Raw genomic sequence first — 22,631 nt, 5'->3', positions numbered from 1 at the left:
TCCTGAAATATACATTTTACAGAGCTCACAGGAATAAGAATTCAATAAGAACTGACTGTGGGTGCATCTATGTGTGTGCTGCAAGACTAGAGCTAAAAGCTGTTATAAAACCTAAAGCTGTTTATAAGACAAGTTTCTAAACATCAAAATATCATTTCCTTTGCTAATACTATATTTCCTATAAAATACAATTATGGGAAAAAAACCAAACAGACAATAATGGGAAACTGAAGAGCATTATTTGATTCACAGTCTTTCTTGCTATGTGAAGCAAGACAAGTGACAGAGAGACAGAGCAAGACTGAGCTTAACTTGAAGAACAAGAGAAATCCCCTTGAATTCAAGCACAGAAGGTTACCATATGTTTACTTTTTTTTTTTCCCCCCCCCCAGAATCAGGAACTTAGCATGTTTTCTCTTTTTCCACACATTCCCTCTCTGATTGTTGTCACCTCTCAAGTATTTCTTTTTCACAAGTGGTCCCAATGAAAGACACAGGCAATTTAAGCAGTCTTATATCCACAAACTGAAGTATGGAATGAAAACTAAAACTGTTGTTGTCTGGCTCCAGTCTAATCCACAAGAAGTAAGAATGCCTCAGATTTGGGATAAAAAAGGTACATTCAACTACACCAGGTGTTAATGAAACTCATTGAATCTGTACTTTTCCAAGTGAAGTACCAATTACTTACCTGTAGGACAGGGATCCAAAACTATCCCTTACATCTATCATTCTTTCCCTCTCTCTTAACAATTATAAAACAATGTTTTCAGAATCTTATTTTAAATTTAATTTACCTTAAATGGCAGTGTATATTAAAAACAAAAGGCTTATTTTTCCTTTCACCTATGGGAAAAATTATTTCAATTTTTCAAGGAATCAGTTGTCTGTGCTTTGCTCTGATTCCTGTTATTCCTAGAATGGGGAATTTAAATCTTTTAAAGAAGGGGATAATAACTGAAAGCCAAACCAAATCTTAAACATGCCAAAAAAATATTGCTTGATATTATGAATCAATTTACTCCTGAATCATTTTAATTGAAAAAAAAATGCCCAAAACTAAGCAGCATGCTATAGAAGTAATTATATGAAATACTGATCAGAAAAAAAAAACAACAACCAAACCATTATGGCTTTGGCTGCCAGAGTGACCCAGATACAGTTACTAAGTTTAATTATATTGGTTTTACTTGTGCCCTACATGCGAGTGCTTTGAGAGCACAATTCCACTAAAGTCAAGGGAAAGCTTTGTATTGACTTCTGAGGGCTTGGCTAAGGCTCTTAGTGAATGGCTTCAAGTCATACAATCTGCTGCCAAAAATGCTGCTGACTGCAGATCCAGCAGATGTTTGCAGCAAAGGGGGAGAAGCAGAGGGAAATTATTTTATATGATTGTCCCAATGGCAAAGTAGCTCTTTGAAAGTGAAAGGCACTTTCACTGGTATCCATTTCAAATATTGCAGGTGTAGTCTGAGCTGGATTTGCCAGCAAGAGTGGAAAAAGTCAGGCCAATTACTTACTGGGGGATAGTTGGTTAATAATCCTCTGGAATTTTCTCTGCAGAGAAAAGTGGAGGTGTTGAGGTGCTCAGTGACTGTGAAAATGGGAGCAGGAGTTTTGGTGCCTCACAGCTGCCTGGGGAATCTGAGCTCAGGGGAGATAATATTTGAAGCCTCTATTACAAAGTAAAGGCAGAGTTTAGTTGTGAATTGAATGGAAACATTTTGGTATTTGGGGTCAAACCAAACCCTTCCTGGAAAATCCAAAGTCTTCCTGCTAAATGAAGCACAATATATCCACAGACATGCAAGCCAGGTCTTTAATAACAACCACAGGACAAACATACAGCTGGTGGGGAAAAAAAATCCATAGCCTGTCTATGGTAAGATTTCCTCATTCCTCCCACTGCAAAAGGGCTTTGGCAAATTTGTGCCCAAGTCTCCCATCAGAGGCTGATGCCTGCCTAATGCTTTTTTCATCTTTTGTGTGTGGAAGTTTCAGCTAAGAGGGCTCAGCAAGACTCAAAAATGTGGACAGGGAATGACATTTTGCTTCATCCACTCTACAGAAATGTTTGCCACCACTGAGAAGCCCTAGAACTCTACAGGTTCTTTGAGAGCAACATCTTTTCCCACAGCAGCCTATGGACACCTGGCTAATTGATGAGTTTCTAAAAACACCAGTTTGTGTGTAACTGCTCATGGCAGGCCTGTGAGCTGGGATGGAACCTGGTGAAATGTTTCTGTATTTAAGACTAGGTGCAGAGATGCTGAATGGCAGAGCTAGCCCTCATTCTGGCTTTTCATCTCAAGCACTGATTTAAGAGTTACATCACCTCTCACACTAAAGACAATATACACATTTAGCAGAAAAAGTAGCCAAATTATTTAGATGCATTGCTCTGCTTCTTTCCCCCTTTTGCATATTTTTAGCTTTTAGTTTTAAACCATTATATTAGGTTTATTAACATATCTGCCTACAGCCTGCATGAGACTGAGTTCCCTGAGAATGGCTAAGCCATTTTACTTTATACAGCTCTTTCAAATGTGAACTGGTGCATCACTGACTGAAACTCGAGGGGCTATTTACAGCACCTGTTAATGCATCACCTGGAGGTGTTTCAGTATTGAACTTCACAAGCCTTGCACAGTGGGGGACAATGACTCACTTATTCCTGCTGAAGCCCCTGAGCTCCACAACAGCTCCAGCAGGGAAACTGTATGACATTCACTATCTAAATGCAAACATTCAACTAGAAAGATCAATTACTTTGGCAATTTCTAACCACATTTGAATGCTCCAAATAACAAAGAGCTTAACAATTTCTGGTATGTCATGTGCTCCACCACATGCTTAGTAACTGGGAGAAATGGCCCTTAGCTGGAATTAGGAATATCTTGCTTCAGATAGACTTTAAGAGAAATCTGACAGAAAAAGGTCTTGCTTCCTCAGAATGAGCAATTAGTTGTCCTTGATGAGTAAAAGAGAGAAAATTTTATTTGCAGACTTGCTGCTTTCAATAAATCCATTCCTGAAAGCTACGTGGATTCTATAAATCCACCAAAACATCAGCGAATAACCTTCTGCTCCACCAAGCAGGCAGCCACAGACACAAAAATCCCAACAGCCAGCCAAGCCCCATGCACACAATCATCCTTGCTAATACAAGTAGGGTGCAGGACAGAGGTAGAGCCAGACATTTCCAGCTTTACTTCCCTTAACAAATCAATTAATTATTCAGTAATATGGCAAAAAGAGTGAGATGGGAGCAGACAGGCTAAGGCTGGGGACACGCTGAGGGGGCTGGTGTTTCTCTTCTGCCCCATGGGCTGTTCTGCAAAGTGCTTACCGGAATCCCCAGAGCTTTTAGAATATTCATTTTGCACATCGGGCAGGTACGATGGTCTAGCAGCCAGGGGTCTACACAGGACTTGTGGAAAAGATGCCTGCAATGAAAACCAGGATAGCTTAATTCAGATGCACCACAGCACAGTTTAACACTTAGTACCAGATGATTCTGAATGCCTTTAAGTGAGAGTATTTCAACTGGTGCAGTTTGTAACCATTGCAAGGACTGCAGAACTATGCACACAAGGCTAAAATGATTCCTGCAGCACCCCAAGCACATGTGCACATTTCAATGTGTTTGGAATAGAAGACATACATAGACACTTAGAGAAAACATACAAAATGCATTAGCAAACACCATATTCTTTAAATGTTAAAGGCTGTCAGTAAACAATAGCTGCTTGCAGGTAAAAGTAAAAATCATGTTAGTTTTTCTTATCAGGTCTTTAGAACTATTAACACATTATTTAAATGTGAAGCCACTGAGGGTCTAGTATTTTTCAGGATAGAGACACAAAGAAATAAATTGAATTAGAAAAAAAAAGAAGATGCTTTTCATTTAAACAGAAAAACCAATACAATGTTTTAAAAATTATTCCCTCTGACTTTCCTGCTCTTTATAAGCTGCCCATCAGAGAGAGCACCTACACTATTCCCTGAAGGAACTGTTGCTAATCTGAGGCTGAAGTGACCATCAAGCAACTCCCTGAGCCCTGTAGCTGCTGAGCACCACTTTTTCTAGCCATTAATCAGGTGGAGGAGCTGAAAATTTCTTGTTCAGCTTTGCCTTTAACAAACTGAAAATGACTGTAGAGATCTTCACTGCATGCACCTGACTGGCAGACTGTATTCTCTCTTGAGAGCATATTCTGTAACTAGGAATACTAGGAAACACTCTTCACCCAAAAAGGGTGAAGGCTGCCCAGGGAAGTGGTACCTGCAGTATTTAATATGTGTGGATGTGGCACTTGGGGACATGCTTTAGTGGTGAGCTTGGCAGTGCTGGGTGTATTGTTAGAATTAAAACAACTAAATATCTGTATGATCCTAAGGCTCTGCCTGGAGCATGGCACATACCAGTCTCTCCAAGGAAATCCCATCTCTGAGGAAGCCAGAGTCACCTAATGCACCAAAGTAACTCAAATATTTAACTGCTACTGATGCAGCAGAGGAATTGTGCCACTACATGGCAAATATTGCATTCCTGTGCTTTGTATCACTTCATACAGCCATGGGAAAGGGCAAACATGTTCTTGGAGGTGTGATCTAGTCTAATTATATCAGTTGGCTGAGGTATCAAACCTTATTTGAGCCTGTATGTCAACATGATTAATCAAATGAAGCATTGTGATATTTGAAGTTTAAGCCACTACTTTATTAAGGCTACTAAAGTTCACAGCTGTCCTTCCAAACAAGAGCTGACCTAATGGATAACAACAAATGAACCAGATTTTGGTCTCTGCCCTGCTTAACTCTTCCTTCCTTCTATCTTAGGAGGGGCATATTCAGCACATCATCAGACAGGCACTCTGAATAGGTTAAAGTAGAAAGATACAGTCTTTAGGCATGTCTAATTTTATATTTAAAATCTAACCAACAGATTTTCTTGAGTTAGTTCATGGAGGATACTGACAATCTATGTCTTGCCTTTCAGCTATATGAGATAATGATGAAATTCTTGTTAGTGATTGGTTTTCTTGAATTATATAATCAAATTCATAAATATGCTTATTGGCAAATATCTGAATCACGTTTGTGCCAAAATAATAAGTTCATTTACAAACCTGAGATATTTATTAATCTCCCAGAAAACAAAACAGATTTCCAAAATCTGTTTTGAGAAAAATTACATGGTTTCCACCAAGACATTTTAACATAGATGAGAAAGTCCCCTTTAATTTTCAATTTCTAGCTTTGAAAGCCTCAGTTAATCTGGGGCTCATATAAGAGAATTTCATGATGTTTGTTCATCATCAAAAGCCTGGAACACTTTCATGCCTAAAAGACTAAAATCTGAAGTTCGGTGTTCCTGAAGTTGGCTTCAAAAACAATATTCTAAAATAAGTCCTAACAATGCCAAGTAATTTAAATACATGACAGATCTTGTCACTTTGCACTTCTCAATACTAATTTAGCAGAGTGTATTACGACTCCATTAATTTCACATTTAATATGTACTACAGAAGGAACTTGATTACTTGACAGAAATCCACAGAATAATGGAATGCTACTGAAAAATCAGGTAAAGATTTGCCTTTTAAATTGTTTTGTACAGCATGATACAACTAGAGCTATTATAATATTTGTTCTGAACATGTAAACATCTGTGCAGAAAATCAAGGTGGCAGGCTTTGCAGATCTGGATTTGAAAGTTTGTTAGGTATAGCACTATGTACATGCTTATGGCATCCAACAAATTGTCCATTGTAATATGTTCCAAATTCAAGCAAAAAGAAGGATGAGCATAAAGTAAGACAAGAGCAACTACAGTATTTCACTGTCCTATGCACAAAGATGTAAAAAGTTTAACTGCAACAAAATTCCCTCCCTTTGCAGTTGTGATGATGCAAGTTTTAAATGGAAGGAGAGGGTAGAGCCATCATGGATGATTTCAGAAGTTCTGACCCTTACAGGGAGACAGTAGGAGAAATTTCAAGCTCAGCCTCAGGACATGGCATTGACAATCAAAGTCAAAGCAAATAAAAAAAAAAAAAAAAAAAATATATATATATATATACAGGTTTCTTTTCCCTGTTGTGTACAACATTCCTTGCAAAACTATGTTGACTCAGATGGGTTGAAAAGTTTCTCTAAAGAGCAGCAACTGATTAGTTGACAGAGAGGAAGGCGAGATGTTCTAACAACCACATACAAAAAGGTTTTCATAAGGGAAAGGAAACAATCCTTTCCACCTCCACCTCTCCCAGGAATAAGAAGCACAATGATGTTGTTTAAACTGCAGCAAGTGAGCTCCAGGTTACACAATAAGAAAGGCTTTGCCACAGTCAAGGTAATGAAGCACTACAATAAATGATCAGGGGAATTTGCAATCTTCATCCCGGGAGAGCGCAGAGTGTGTTGGAAAAAGCTGCCAAGAACGACACGTGCCTGCCAGTGCCCTGTGCTGCCCCACAGGTGGAGCCTCCTGGGATCCCTCCTGCACTCTCCTGGGCTCTGCAAAGCTCACAGAGCACAAAGCAAAAGAACCTCCAAGGCCCAGAGCATTCCACTCAGTATTATCTAAATAGCACTTGACAGTTTTTAACTAGACATTGCTTTTGTTTGGAACGTATTTTTGTTTTCTTTAAAAGATGGGATTTTAATCATACAAGAAAAAAAAAAAAATCATGTCACACTAAGTCCCCCCACCAAAAAAATGAAAAAAAAAAAAAATACAACTATTGTAAAGCATTCAGCTTGCCAGCAATTTTGAGAGGATTTTTTTCCAGATGAAGGGAAGCTGTTCTCCTCTCACCTTGCACTCCCAGTCTCACCTATGCAGAAAGAGAGGTACATCCCTGACAACCCTAAGTAAGAGCATTAGTTGCCTGGATTAGGCATAGGGCTGAAGTAAAGGATTTAGACTTTTTGTTAGAGACTGGGTAGTACTGCAGTATTAAACAAGAAGGTTTGAGATTTTAGGGGTGCATGTACAGTATTATTTATTTCTGAAAAAAGATGATGATGAGGGTGAGAGGAAGGAATCAAAAGGAAGAATGTGTGTGATGAAATAATTATCACAGGAAGCTAATAAAAGGAGAAAGCAGGAGTGAAAACTCTGAAATCACAGTTCTTCATGGAGTGAAGGTTCAGGGGAAAAGAACAAGCTGGTGCGAGGTTAGAGAAAGTGTTTATTGGTGAAAGAAATGAAACAGCAAATAAAAAAAAAAATCTATGAGGCACTCAGCAGAGATAAGGTTGAAAGAGATGTCTTGCTTCTCTATAGAAGTTTAGTTAAGTCAGTAAAAGTTCAGTAAAAGGCACACTGGGAGCAGCAGGATCAGTACCTTCTCCAAATCTAGAGCAGAAAAGACAATGGTGTTTTGAATCTGGAGATGGAAGACAAGCAGAATGAATCAGGGCTGTGACAAGAGATGTCACTCTGGGAACAATGAACTTGGTTATGTTTGATCTTGTCTCAGTGCCCTTAAAGACAACTTCAGAGACATTTGCTACCATTAAACATAAAACCAGCTGCAAGTCAATGCTTTTTACTTTTACCAAGTGTCATTCCTCACTTATTTAATACATTCTGTAGAGTGAAGTTCATTACTGTGTCAGTTGTGGGAGCTGCCTGTTGAAGACAGAGAGGAAGGAACATAAGTTCACTTGGAATTCTCCTCTGAGCTTTCCAGAGTGGGGTATATAAAAACAGCTATCCCAGTGCCAGCAGCAAAGAGAGGACATTTAGGAAAACAGACCAAGACCTAGCAAACATGTGTCTGATTTCAGAGCTCATCTGTGCTCTACTGGAGGTTTAATGAGGTTCCCATGTTAGAAACTGCACATGGCTTAACTGAGGATGCAGGAGCAGGAAAACTACAGAGCCTGTAGGTCTTTATCAAGATATGACACACTCCTACTCCCTTCACAGAAACAGAAATAAGTCCACTTTCTTTTGCTTTGGATGAGGAGATGAGATTGAAAACAGCAGAAAGAATCATGAGTACCATTTCATGTTTCAGAAGTTCAGACCCATCCAAGTGTGTAAAACACTGCCCTTGCAGTTTGTGCAGCAGGACAGCCAGGGCTGGTGAAACAGCTGCTTGAGAAAGAACTTGGAATTTTTAAAATTCCAGACTGCTAAGGCTCAAAGTGTGGCTATTTTACAAGACAGTTCTGCTACTGCTACCCTTTTAGCATGAGTCATTTTCTGGGTGACCTTTTGTGTCAGCCAAGAGCCAAACACCACCTGTTAACTCTGTGTTTGCTACTCACTGTGCTTGATGCAATGCCTTGGATGGCAAAGGCTCATGGAATTATGAGGTGGGACACAAGTGAAAGCTAAAGCTTTGACATGTATTTAAGCTGTTGTAGATCTACCTCCAAACACTGCCTGTCTCTACCATGCAAAATTTCCAAGCTTTATTCTGCTTCTATGCAAACAGACTTGGTGCCAAACCAAGGTTCACATTTTCTGGTAATTTCTTTATTTCTGCTTCATGAAGTGATGTGTTTGTGTCTGCTTGTAGGAAAAAAAAAAAAAAAAGAAAAAGAAAAAAAGAGAATTCACATGCAATTTGTCATTGTGGGGGATTTACAGTAGGTCAAATTTATGATTAATCTGTTGCTTTGTGTTAGCCATTTAGTGATGGCAGTAAACAGATTTAATGAATCACAAGAACTAACAGAAATGGACAGCTTGTAACATTCAAATATCTACTAGGGTACAACACAGCAGGAAAAATAAACAAGTATTTTGGTTTCTCAAGCCAGTGAACATGACTCAGGAGAAGAAAGAAGTTCTATTGAAAGAAATAAAATCTCTGCTCTATATGTGCAGCACTTCAGATCTATATTTCCAGGGAAACCAAACACTTGCTGTAGCTCTCCTAGAGGCAACTGATCCTAGGAAATTTCTTGAGAAACTGATTTCCTTAGAGGAATCCTCCATTAGTTAACTCTTCACAAATGCCAATACAATATCACAAAGATGAACACAGCTGTTAGGGGTGGCAAGGGGCTGCACTGCTGTGTCACATCACTGTGGGTGGATGTGCTGCACACACAAGGCATGTTTTACTCAGTGTATCTCTTTCTATGGCTGGGTTTTTTGGGTTTTTTTTGGGGCAAAATGCATGCTTTTCTCAGGCCCAGGACAGCAAAAGAAGGAGCTCAATGGGGAGCAGGAGCCTGCTCTATCCCTGGCTGCTGTGGCCAGGGCTCACTTGCAAGTCAGAGGCAAATTCTCTTAAGGCATTTATTCTAATTAAAAAACAAAAAAAAAAACAGTGAGGAAAACAGATCAAAACTTGAGTATAAAAACCTTACTGATAACTTTGTTGTATGCTCAGGTCAGACAAAATTTCTATCATACTAAACCCTCAGGGTCTCACCACCATCAACTCCAGTTTCACTTCATGCTGAAGAAAAAGGCATTTCAGATATCTTTACCAACAGATTTTTAATAGGCCAAGATAATAAACTCACCCTTCCCCCCCTGCCAAGTTCTCAGGTAATCTCATCAGTGTGAAACTGAGAGCAGAGACTGTCTTGAAGAAGAAATTATTAAAGCTAAAAGCACCTTCCATTTACCTGCAAGGCAATATCCTGACAACGTCATTGGGCTTGTAGCCTTCAATACAAACAGCACAGTTATCAAAGTCTGGCTCAGTCTCCTACAGGAAAGAGAATATTCATCATATTCATTTCTTATTTTGTTAGCTAATCTCTTCATACAAGAGCCTATGTGACAAATAAAACAGTCACTGAAGCAGACTGCTAATCCAGTAATGCATTTCAAAACCAGCAAGTCCAATTTACTGACATGTTTCCAGCTGGAAACTTGTACTGGGCAGCATGCAGATTTAATTAGCATGTTTTAACTTTCAGAATTTTCTACATCTTTAACCAAATCACCCTCTCCCCCCCACTCCATTCCATTACCAGCACTCCTCCCCCACCTGAAGGACACAGCAGCTAAACAAATAATTGGCATTTCTGTTCTGCTGTCCCAGAGGTCTGAAGGAATCCTCAGCACAGAGTTCCATTTAGTAAGAAGCATTCTGAAGAATTACCTTGTCACCTTTCCTGATGGTCCTGACTTGCAGCTTGCTGATTGCTTTCTTTGCAGCATCTCCGAGCCGGCGCTGCAATACAAAATTTGCTCTTAAGCCAAGAGCAGCTCTTCATGCAGAAATCAAAACTTTATCCCCCTAGGCTTCTCAATATAATTTTAAGTACATAGAACAGGATAGTGTATAAATATAAACATAATAATTCATAATAAGGGCACAGTAGATGTGCTACAAGTGCAGCAGTGTGTACCAATGTAGGTAACAAGCTCATTATTTGGGCTACTACTTTCCTCTTTTATTAATGACACTTGTTAAAAAAAATATATAGGCAGTTAGCAGAGTGAACACTGAACTTTATTCTTACATTGTTCCATTGTTCATGATCTTCAGCAGGATACAATTTCTGAAAGTGAGCTGTTAATTTTTTAACCACAAAACCTCTGAATAATCTCTCCTGTCTTTTTTCCCTGCAATACAGAGTTGCCTGCTTTATAAAAATGAGGTAAAAGCATCTGCAGTTTCTTTCAGGTAAAACACTGCAGTCACATCCTGTCCATACATAACCATTTGCTCATTCTTTGCCTTTCCATCATTCCCTCCAGTGGACCATAAAGTCATTACCACGTGATGTTTCTGACTGTTCTCCCATATTTCCAAAACACTGTTACTGTGCTGGCAGGGTCACAGCCACCAGGATTAAAGTATGTAATAACAGCCTGACACAAAACACCCTGTCCTCAGACACTGAAGATGGACAGGTCTGCTCCTTGCAGGAGGCTGGGAACACAGAGGGGCAGCTCACACAATGACTGCTCAGCACCCTGTGCTGTGGAGCTCACTCCTCTATCAGTGCTCCAAGGACTTGGCTGCTCACTTGTGCCAAACCAGCAACAAGGCAGTCTGGAGACAGACTCACAGGCTGGAAAAGTCTTTGGGAGGTCATGTACTCCCACCCCCTGCTCAAGGCTGGGTCAACTTCAAAGTCAGAGCTGTGTTAGTCAAGTTTTGAATATCTCCAGGAAAGGAGATTTCACAACCTCTGTGGATAATTTGTTCCAGTGCTTAACCAATCTCAGCCTTTTTTCTTCTCTAAACACATTAATGGAATTTCCCTTGCTGGTAATTTGTGACAATTATCCTGTGCACTTCCAGGAAGAGGCTGATTCTGACTCCTCTCTGACCACCCTTTTTGCAGCTGGAAGCAGAGCCCTTCCTCCTCCTCCTCCAGTCCCCACCCAGCTTAGCATGCTCCCTTCACCCCTCCTCAGATGCCATGTGCTTCTGCCCCCACACCATACTGGTGACTCTCCTCTGGGCACTCCCCATTTTTTCTGTGCCTCTCTCACATGGTTTCATGCAGCAATGCCCATTCCTATGTCTTTTTTATAGCAATTCATGTTCCAATTTACCACCAATAAATGACTTTAACTTCACCTTCACCTCCTCTCCCCAATCACATTTCCAGCCATGTGTTGTTTGACAGGAGAGAGGCTTTGGTGACTCAGAAGACATTCAACTTTCTGAGCTGGGAAACTCTAGTGCCAGAGTTCAGAGGAGCCTGTCAGCAGTAAGAGTTTCCAGCTGGAGGGTGAGAGCATGAGGCCAAAAACTGGAGGAAGCTCGAGGTGGTTTATAAGTTGAGACCTAATGACCAACTGATAGGACCAGTAAATTACCACTTTGGTGTTCAGGTTCAATTAAAATCACTGGATTAAAGTTAGAGAGTGAGCTTGTTGGATTGGAAAGGCTGACAAAACACATGCAATATTAAAAGCAGAGTGCAATTTCAGATCTGGCTAAAGAGGTGAAAACACTCTTGGCTACCAGAAGATTTACATATGAGCTTTCCAGCAACTTAATTTTGGCTTGTGAAGAAGTAACTTGTAGTTATACAAGATCTCTTTCTGTGGTCCATTTTTCTCACAGTCTCCCTTAAATAAAAGAACCAAATGAGAGTTGGAAACATTTCTTGTCAGCTATTTGGTTCTTTAATGTAAATCAAAGACAGACTGATAACAGACAGCGAGACAAGAGCCATTATGTCATGCTTCAGAAAGTGCTTGTGATCCCTTTTTATCATTATTATTACTTTAATGAATGAAATGTCTCAGTTCTTTTTTGCACATTCTTGAAGGGGAAAGGACAAGATTAAAAACTCATGTACATCTTTGATCTGCTTGCTTTCATGTTTGCTTTCTCTTATCTATCATAAATAGTAAGTTCATAACTTACATGTAAATGGGAGTAATTTAGTTTTTGAAAGAACATTTATTTCTTGGACTGAAGTCACACTTTCAAAGGATTCTCCCATCTGAATGCAAGACATGCTATCAATAATCAATGATTTTTCCTAAAAGATAAGAGGCATTACAGCAGTTTAAGGGTTTAATATGAGGCTTAGAGATTTAGTCATAAATCTCAATCCCATTAGCAAGGCTGCAACACTCAGTACTGGACTGGAAGGAGTTAAGCATATCAGGTACAGTGGTCATCAGGAAATGGCAGTGCTCATTAAAAAGGAAGGACAGTCACATGGAAAGCACCACTAATGTGCTCCTGAGAAAGTAAATGACCCTAAATGCTGTGGAAGAGGAGTTACAGTAAATGCTTCTCCTTTAATGGCCTTACTGAACTGGCACCTTGGCAGGGAGATCACCTTGTGCAGAATGAGGTATCAGACACATCTATCCACAGACAGCATCTGCAGACTCCATCATGGGAAGGAAGCATCTTCCCAAACCCCTTCAAAGGCTGACAGCCCCATTCAATGGCACAAAACCCTCACTCCAAGCCACAGCCACCAGTCTTCCTGCTCAGACAAATGCTGCACATGCTGACAGTCACACCCTAAAGATTAACCTAGGACACACAAAGACCCTCCTCAACTCCAGTGCAATCACTACCTGCTTTGGCTTTCACTACCCTGCAAAGCTTAAGGAGCCCAACTACTTTCAAAATTACTTTGTAGAAAACATCCTCTGAACAAAAAGCCAATGAAAAGATGGGTTGTGGAAGAAATGTTCTAAACAAGTCTGGTACTGAAACATCATCCCCCTCTTCATTTTCCCATCTCACAAACAATAAAAAGAGAACTATTACTGGTGAAATATGAAATCTGACACGCTGACAGGGTTGGTCGGTTGTTGTAATTGTTGTTTTTAAGTCTGTGCCTTGGCTGTTACAGGGCTGTAACATCAGGTCATATTTTGCTAAATTAGCTCTGGAACTTAACTTGTCATATAATTCAAAACTGCTTCTAATTAGCTCTGCAATGTGATGTTTCTTGATTTAAACAATTTCCACAGCCTTTTATAAACTCCCTCAACTCTCTCATCTTCAGGAGCCCCCCAGGAACAAGGTCTGAGGAAACAGATTTTCTTGCATAAATTTATGCTCTCCATGACAAAAGGATTCATCATCAGGGCAACCACCTGGACATCTTTTTAGGTGGGAGAAAAAGACTCAATCATGTGAATATTACTACCTATCTTCTACTTCCATATGCAATGCACACTTGTCTGTGCTAGAGGTACTCTTAAAAATTAAGTGTATTAAAATAAAAATTGATACCTCACCATGTTTGTAGCTGACACCCTGGCTGTAGGTGCACAAGCCCATAGTGGAAAACTGCTCTACTGCATTAATTCCCAGCCAAGCTGGGATGAATAGGCCCTGGCATTCAGCAAGAATCCTTGAAATCCTGATTCTCCACTCATCAAAATCAGGCACCTAATTGGAGTAAGCTGTGTCTTCCTTCTGGCACATGAACTCAGATTTTGCACACATGACAAGGAAGAGTGGTGGCTAAAGACGTAGATGGACTATGTCCAGGTTTCACCTCACTGTGGAGTCCCAGGAAAAGATTCCAGGAGATTTTTTCAGTCTTTCTAGCTGCCTCTTTCAATAGCTGGACTCAGTGCTTTCCTGATGGATAATTAAATCAGTTTGTTTTGGATTTAGTGCTTGCTCAGAACTTATGGCCAATGAAAGAAGGGAAGCATACCTGGAAAGCAGAGTCACCAGATAAAGAAAGACCAGACAAAAGTGTTTATGAGGCCTGACAAAATGACACTGTGATTTCAACCAGAAATTTGTGATCCTGTCCTTGAGCTACAAGGAAACATGTCAAATTAAAAAAAACCCAGAACTTGATGGAAAACAGAGGGACACACTTGGGAAGGGCAAGAGCAAGCTGAACTCTTCTGAACTACCTACATCATTATATTCCATAGGCAGGACTAAAAGAAACAAAACAAAAGAGCCACAGCAACTCATTAACAGAAATCATAGAGTTTTGTTTGTGTATTGCTACCATTTTTTATATGAAAAGAGCTAAAAAAGAGATTAGATGTCAGACAAAACTGGAAGAAGTGCATGAAGACTTTCTAGGTTGCCCCTTATTATTGTCCCCCAAAATTAATAACATGCAATTACTTAGAAGATATGCTTTCTAATTCTTCTGAAGAACACAACTAGTAAAATTACCAAGTTATTAAAATCCTTCACCTATCCATAGGACAACTGCTGGTCTCCTTCAAACTTTGGAAAGAAAATACTGAAAAGGAAATATCTTTGAACATATAAACACATCAGTTTCTAACTATACCATATTACCTGAATGAGCTTCTTATTTTGCTGAGTTTCATGTTTATGTGTGTCTATTTACACTGCTAAGCTGCCTGTATAATTATTTGATTGAAGGCACACTCACACACACAAATTAGGCATGCATGTGCTTTTGCAGACAAAGCATCTAAAAATTATCACAGCCATTGCAGTCACAGTGAATCTGCTGCCAATGATGTTCACATTCCAGCTGGGATAGTCTCATTCTTGCTATCCAAAATTTCAGACTGTATATTTAAATGGAAAATATATTCTTTCTGTCTGTAAATACAGAGCAGCTGCTCTCTATCTCAGAGGATGCCTGAATTTCAATGGGGGAAGGCAAGGGATCCCTACACAAGTGTTTGTTACAGAGTGTGCAGCAGTCCTTTCCTCTACAAGATGATTATTCATCCTCTGAGTTTTACCTTTTCTGCAGAATAAGCAAGGCAACCCTCCTGGCCCTGACAGTAATTTATTGAGGGTTCAGAACCTCTCTAAATTACAATGCTTTTTTTTTTTTTTTTTTTGCAGTAAAATAGTTACTTCTTCCGATTTCTCACACTGATAACATTTTCTACTGGACCATTAGAATGAAATGTAGAAGCCTCAGCTTCCCAGTTCTGCTGAGATAGCTGCATCCAGACAAGAGAATAATAAATTTGTTATTATTGCTGCTATTATTATTCATTGCTGAACTACCATAAAGATGGACAGTGCTTTATAAAATCACTGCTGCTGACTTCTCTTCAGCTCTATAGACTTTTTATCTCTTTCAAGGGGTTTGGACAAGATGCCAAAACCAATAGCAATGGTTTAATAACATTGATGGCAATCAGTACAGTTCTGTTCAGTGATCATTATCAAATGAAGAGAGACATGTTTGTCTTTCTAGCCCAAGATCCTACTAAGGAATCATTCAAGTGAGAATATTTTTTTTCCTTTCTTCACTTATCATGAACCATTGCTTCACACACACATACCTCACAGTGTTTTAGTCAGCATTTTGATTTCAAGGGTCTTTAATTATATACATTGCTATGACATTAGGCTATATGCACCAAAACAATCTTTTCATAAATAAACATCACCTTCCTGTCTGCTTTTTTGTGTTTTGTGTAAGGAAAATAATATACAATATTATATATTATAATATACAGACACTGAGAGGTTTTTTTTCTTGAATCCCACCCATATTGACAGAAACCTTGGCTTTTCCCAGCCACAGTCATTTTTACATTCCTATTATTTTCACTTGCTCGGCTTTCTGTTTTTACTAGACAATTTCTTGAACTTTTCCACTAACGATAAAGCCCGTGGTGATTTGTTGGGAGCACAAGCAGCTGCCCCAGCCCTGCTCACCTGATTTCTGTCCCTGGCGTTGGCGTAGCGGAATCTCTGGATGTAGTAGAAGACCAGCCAGGCCAGGGAGATGATCATGAGCACGATGAAGGAGATGGAGACAAACACCACCGAGGTGCGGCTGACGTATTTCTGCAGGTTGCGCGTGCCGATGGTGATGTACATCATCACGGTGATGTTCCTCTCCAGCAGGCTCACTATCTCTTTGCCTTTGGGTTCAGGAATCATTATTGCTACAACATCTTCTAAGCCTAGCAGAGAGAGAGAGAGAAAAGGAAGCTTAAGTAAAACAGGTGATCACCAAAAGGCAGTTGTAGAATTGTAGAGTATCTGGAGTTGGAAGGGACTCATGAAGATCAGTGAGGTCCAACTCTTGGCCCTGCACAGGGCAGCCAAATAATTCCACCATATGCCTGAGAACTTTGCCCAAATGCTTCTTGAACTCTGTCAGGTTTGGTTCTGTGACCACTTCCCTGGGGAACCTCTTCCAGTGCCCAACCACTCTTTGGGTGAAAAACCTTTTCTTAATATCCAACCTAAATCTCCCCTGACACAACATTCATGCCATTTCTTCAGGTCCCATCACTGCCCACTGGGGAGAAGAGACCAGTGCTGTCCTGCCACTTTGCCTCCTGATGAGGTGATAACCACACCAAGGTCTCCCCTCAGCCTCCTCCAGGCTGGACAAACCAAGTGCCCTCATCCACTCCTCACAGAGCTTCCCCCCAAGGCTCTTCCCCACCCTAGTGCCCTCCTTTGGACACTCTCTAATGGCTTCATGTCTTTTTTATGCTGTGGCACCCCAGCCTGCCCAGCCCTGGAGGTGAGGCTGCCCCAGCTCAGAGCAGAGGGGACAATCCCTCCCTTGCCCAGCTGGCCATGCTGTCCCTGATGTCCCCAGGACAGGGTTCCCTCCTGGCTGCCAGGGCACTGCTGGCTCACATTCACCTTTCCATGGAGCAGCAGCCCCAGGTCCCTTTGCACAGTGCTGCTCTCCAGCCTCTCATTCCCCAGCCTGTGCATCCAGGGTGCCCCACCCAGGGGCACAGTCTGGATCTTCACTTGTTAAACTTTCTACAGCTGGTGATTGCCCATCTCTTTGATACTTTCAGCTTTGGCAAAATAACAAGAAAGCTGTGCCTTCTTCTGCTCTTCCCTCCTATTTACCAAGAGGAAAGTCAGATGGATCTGGTGAAGGTTTCAACTGAAACCATTACACAGTGTGTTTCTACATACTAATCTTGGTGAGATACGTAAGATGTGCCCCATGGGTTGATATAAACACAAATTTCTAGCACTACTAAGGCTTATCTGGATGATGCTGCTGTAAACACTGCAGAAAGGGAGGCACACTGTACCCAGCACTCCATGTACATTCATCACAGTCTGTTTTGCAGGGTCATGAGTCTGTCAGAGAAGCCCCTCCAAACTCTGCATTCAAATCAGAAACACTTTCAATCACAGATTCCCACATGATTTCACAACCAGAATGTGCCAAAGCATCACTGCTCTTGCACCAGGCTGACAATCAAAGAGCAGCTCAACATGGTCCCAACAACCCGAATCCGTACAGAAATTTGTGACTCATGGCTGGGAGCTTGACTCTCCAACTGATACAAGTTTAAAGTCAGGAGTGCTGTTTAATTCCATTAAAAAATTGCCTTTGCAGCCCAGATCAGCCCCTGGCATGGTGTGCAGCCTGGCCCCACAAGGATGCAAGTCAGCCCAGCTGAGGCAGCAAAATCCCACTAATGGGATGGGATGAAGCAGGGACTTTTCCATAGTCCTGCCAAGCCTTCTGTCATGACCCAGTGAACTGGGCCCTCCACCAATCTAGCTGTTCTCAACTCCACACCAGTTTTCCTTTCTGTACAGCACTGCTTGGTGTTACTTGCATCACACATAGCTGAAACCATTTCCTTTTCAGTTTTATGTCCCCTGTGTACATGAAATATATGGTCTGAAATTATCTGCGATCCACCAGGTTGTTAAATGCTTTTTATGGCCCCACAAATAAACTGTTGCTGCTTTACAGTTTCTTATTAGGGATATTCTGTTCTTTCACTTCATGAAACAAGCATGTGGACTATTTTTACACCTAAACTATGTTTGCAATAGCCAATTGTTCCAAGTAGTTAAGGACAGACAGGGTGTATTGTAATGCAAAATTGTGCTAGGAACAACAGCAAATGAAATGATCACAAACTGGCATTTAGAAAGGTACAAACTGGGGGTGTCTGAACTCAAAGATTTATGCTGGGCTGGGGCCTCAGAATTTCAGATGAAATCCCAGGAAATTGGCTGACATGCTGTTAATCCCATGGCTATCAGTATTTTGACTGTGGCAGAAGGAGGAAGCCCTGTGTTCATAGGGATGTTCATGGAGATGGGATGGGACACTCAGCCACAAATGGAGGCATAGGAGGCTGACTTGCATTTTAACATCATCCTTCCCCCTCCAAGCTGGTATTCAACATGAGCCCCACCAGTGAAGCACTGTATCCCGGTCTTGAAAGCCCAGCTCAGACATTCCTTCACCAAGAACCCCTGGGAGGTACAAACCAGGATCAACTGGAGGTGCTGCAATAGCTGTGGCAGATTTCAGCTACTCACAGAAACTGCTGTGAAGCTGGGAGCTGAGCCCAAATCTCCCAGGTCTCAGAACAGAAATACAAACACCATCACTCTTCCTCTCATGAGGCTTCTCATCATAACACTTCCCTGATTATGAACAGGTCAGTCAATGAACAGGGGGGATCAACAGTTTGGCTGAGTCAGGAGTTTTAGATATCCATGATTAGAAACTGAACCTTCCTGCTGATACTCTTCCATAAAGCATTATTGTTTTTCAGCTCTTTCCCTTTTTTCTTTTTTTCTCCCAACAGTCCACCATCAGCAGTCAAGATAAATCCAGCCTTGCAACTCTTCTGATACCTATTTATTACAAAAGGCTAATGCAAACATTACCCTAATGGCCTAGGGAGAATTTGCCAAGTCTCAAAGTGGCTGAGAAGGGCACTGGTGCCATGCCAGTAACTTTTCTGCAGTCAAAAAGAAAAATTGTCTGGAGCAGGGCATAGCTATGCACATGGCTTCCTTTGTTCTTTTCCCTGTCTTAAAACAAAATAAATTAAAAATTAAATTAATTCTATGGTGCTTTGGTTTTCCCAATCCCACACACAGCCAAAAAGAACCCACAGTGAAAAATTCCATAGCCAAAAATAGTGAATTTACTCAAATGTCCTTAAAAGCCAGCACTCTGTCCAACTGACTTATCCAGTACTGACCTTCAACATCATCATCACTACAACTGCATGGATATCACCTGAAAGCCTATACAAGTGGAGATAGAGACAAACTCATTTCCAGTAGAAAATACAGGTAGTATCTTAGCTACTTAATTATCTTGAATCCTGCATGTCTTTAAAAACTTCAACAATGTGTTTAAATATGTTTAACTAAATTATTGTTTATGATGCTTAATATACTTTTAATACTTCTGGACATAGGATACTAAGCAAATTGCCATGAATATATACAAAATGAAACTGTTTTGAAATGCAAAGTAGAAGACACTGCCATGCCAAGAGGAAAACAGCTGCTTTTATTTATCCAAACCTCTAATATATTGAAATTTCAGGCTACCTGGTTACTTTCTTGGCAAACATCACCACTTGTAACCAAGTACTGTTGGAAAAAAAAACCCCAAAGCAGTGACCAATAATAACCAGATTTTTTTTTAATGCTTTACTGAGTTTATGATAATTTCTCCATGACATTATAGAGAATGCTATTTATCAATCATGTTATTAAGCTAAGTTTTTAACCTCAAATATGCTCATATCAGGAAGAAAACAAAAGAAAAAGAAAGTAATTTATTTCCCATTTCTTCCTTTTTAAACAAAGTATTTGTATTACCTCAGTTTCACATATGCTCCAACACACATAAAAAGTATGCAAATTAAAGAAGGGAAATAATGTAATGAGACATCAGTGTTAGAGGTGCATTTTTATGCCCAAGTACACATTTGTTCAAGAGATTTAAAAAAGAGAAAGGATCTAGTAACAAGCACTGATGCTTCCCTAGCAAGTTAAATGCTACCACTGCCTTTCATTAAACACACCCACAGTGGGAACTGCATTCTGTGGCACCCTTGTTCCCTAACACATTTCTTTTCTTTTTCTGGCCAACATTAATGCAGAGTTTGACATGAATTTTTAAGTAGCTGTCAGGATGAATCAGAGATTCATAAATCAAAGGTATTCAGGCTACAGTGAATGGATTTTATTTTTCTTCTTTTCTTTTTGGCTAAGGAAACATTTAACATGATCAGTGTTCTCTCCTAATGAGTCAACAACCAACCAAGTAAGGTAGAAATTACAGATTTGGGATGATTTAAGTAATTTTAACTTGCTGAAGTCTATCTGCCTAATCAAATATTTCTGGCTGGAGAAAATGCATGCTTTGGAAAAAGATCTGGAAGACCCTCTCCAAACCCACCTTTCTCCATGCAGTACTTGGCTATGGAAATACATTTCAGCAGGCATTTAATGCAAAACCTGCAAACTTCAAGGGCAACCATCTATTCCCTAGTGACAGAGAAAATTAAAGACTTGAGTGCAGGAACAGTGGCTTTTTGTAGAAGAAATGAACAGGTTTTACATCCAGAAGATGTACATAAATGCTACACCTTAGCTGCAGGCTGTGATATTTTGCTCTGGGAGCTTCAGAGGTGACACTGAACACAGTCCTCTCTTCTCATTAGCAGTCAGGCCCAGCAGTGGGGAGGCTGCTCCTTTAATGCTTTGTCAGTTTTTGATGGAGGCTCTAAAATGTGGTCTGACACATTTTAGAATGGGCAGTTTAATTTTTCATGCTTGGCAACAGCTAAAAGTCAGTCAGAGAAATTAACTGAGCTATTTGAATAGAATTTCAGTTTGAGAGGCATATACAGTCCTCTCTCCAAGACATCCTATCAAGATACAAATGAAGATTTGTCTTATATTATAGATCAAAATCAAGTAGAGAAGAGGTTACTTTTACATATTTTGTAAGTGAAAATTCAAACACTATTTTGAGTTTAGAAATTGCCCTGACAGTGTTCAATCCAGCTCAGAGCCCAGGAACAGAAACCTTGCAAGCAACTCTTCCTTACTTGAAGAAATGATTTTGTTTTTAGGAATTCTTTCAGTAACCAGCAACTATTGCATGGAAGCAAAACAAAATTTTACCAATTCCACATCCCACCCAGGCTCAGCACATGGTCCCTGCCAGACCCAGGCAGTGCCAGGGAATTGAGGGATGGTGGTGGTGGTGCTTTCTGGGAGCCAGCAGTGCTCCCTCTGCCTAAGGACTCCCTGTGCTGCAGCCACTGAGCTCTCCTGCCACAGCTTGTGCTGCTGCCCACACCCTGTGAATGGATTTTACACTGAGGTCTGGATGATTAGGATGATTTGTTAAAAAAAAAAAAAAAAAATAAAATTTTTTTTTCTCTCCAGAACATCAATTCAGCTGAAAAATTACTGCTGAAGAGAATGAAGAGAAGTCCATGGTGATGGTGCTGTGGTGATGGTCTAAGCTACAGCCAAGAAAGGTCTGTTTGGCCATCAGAAGATAGATAACACCTTCTGTTGCAGATCTTGCTCTCTTCAAAAAGTGTTTTGCTTTGTATTTGTGTTTGGTTGCTTTCCAGTGAAGTTACATGAGAAATGGTATATTGGTTAATGAGAATGCCATGTAAATTATCCTAATATCACAGAATCACAAAAAAGTTTGGGTTGGAAGGCATGTTAAAGATCATCTAGTTCCAACCTCCCTACCATAGGTAAGGATGCCATTCATTAGATCAGGCTGTTCAGAGCCCCATCCAAGCTGGCCTTGAACTGCTGTCTCAGTTACAAAATGTGCCCTTGAACTATTATCTTCATAATTGCAACAAGGGTTCCAAGCCTTTAAGACCATTCACTGAGAGCTCAGTCTCGGTTCTTCTATTCTGTATGGTGCAAGTACAAATTGATCAGAATAACAGCTCTACCTGTTCTTCTCAGAAAAATCCAACAACTTAACCTTACATTATGTTTTTGTGAATTCAAAAAGTACATTTGAAAATCAAAGCAGTATTTTCACAAGCTTGATTTCTGTGCTTCACTCAATTAAGGGAAGAAGAAACATAGTATTGTTTAAACAATATCCTAGACACTTATGTAGTGAGAAATACACTAAATGGGGAAACATTACATTTCTGGTATAAAATCAAAATGGATAAAAGGACTGTTCCCTGCAGCAACCTTTCCCTACTGGGCATTGAAGGCATTGGTCTCAAATCAAAATATTAATAAATGATAGTATAGGAAAAAAATTGGCAGGAGAAGAGCAATATACAGTAAGTGGCAGAAATACATAGTCAACACATCAAGTGTCACAGGTGAATGACTACAGACTGTCATCTATAATCTCTTACATAAACTGCCTCAATGCCAGAGGACTAGAAAGGACACCCATTTCTAATGAGGTTTCATAACAGATATGGGCAGCTACAGATCAGCCTGTCCAAAGTTATTCAGTGAGATTCCTCACCC

The 22,631-nt window shown here is 40.2% G+C and overlaps 1 protein-coding gene across 1 annotated transcript in view; it reads right to left on the bottom strand.

Annotated features, from left to right (window-relative positions):
- RNF150 (ring finger protein 150) overlaps nt 1–22,631 on the bottom strand; it is a 95,470-nt gene that overhangs the window by 20,919 nt on the left and 51,920 nt on the right. Inside the window, exons 2-5 of the mRNA XM_079306308.1 lie at nt 16,053–16,303; nt 10,086–10,157; nt 9,604–9,686; nt 3,350–3,446 (exon numbers count right to left, since the gene is read on the bottom strand). Coding sequence (XP_079162434.1) covers nt 3,350–3,446; nt 9,604–9,686; nt 10,086–10,157; nt 16,053–16,303 — 503 coding nt within the window. The remainder of the gene's footprint in view (nt 1–3,349; nt 3,447–9,603; nt 9,687–10,085; nt 10,158–16,052; nt 16,304–22,631) is intronic.

This window comes from Erithacus rubecula, assembly GCF_903797595.1.
Source record: "Erithacus rubecula genome assembly, chromosome: 5".
Classification (NCBI taxonomy): Eukaryota; Metazoa; Chordata; class Aves; order Passeriformes; family Muscicapidae; genus Erithacus; species Erithacus rubecula.
The sequence above is the reverse complement of the archived record's forward strand: the minus strand, read 5'-3'. Positions and strand labels throughout refer to the sequence as shown.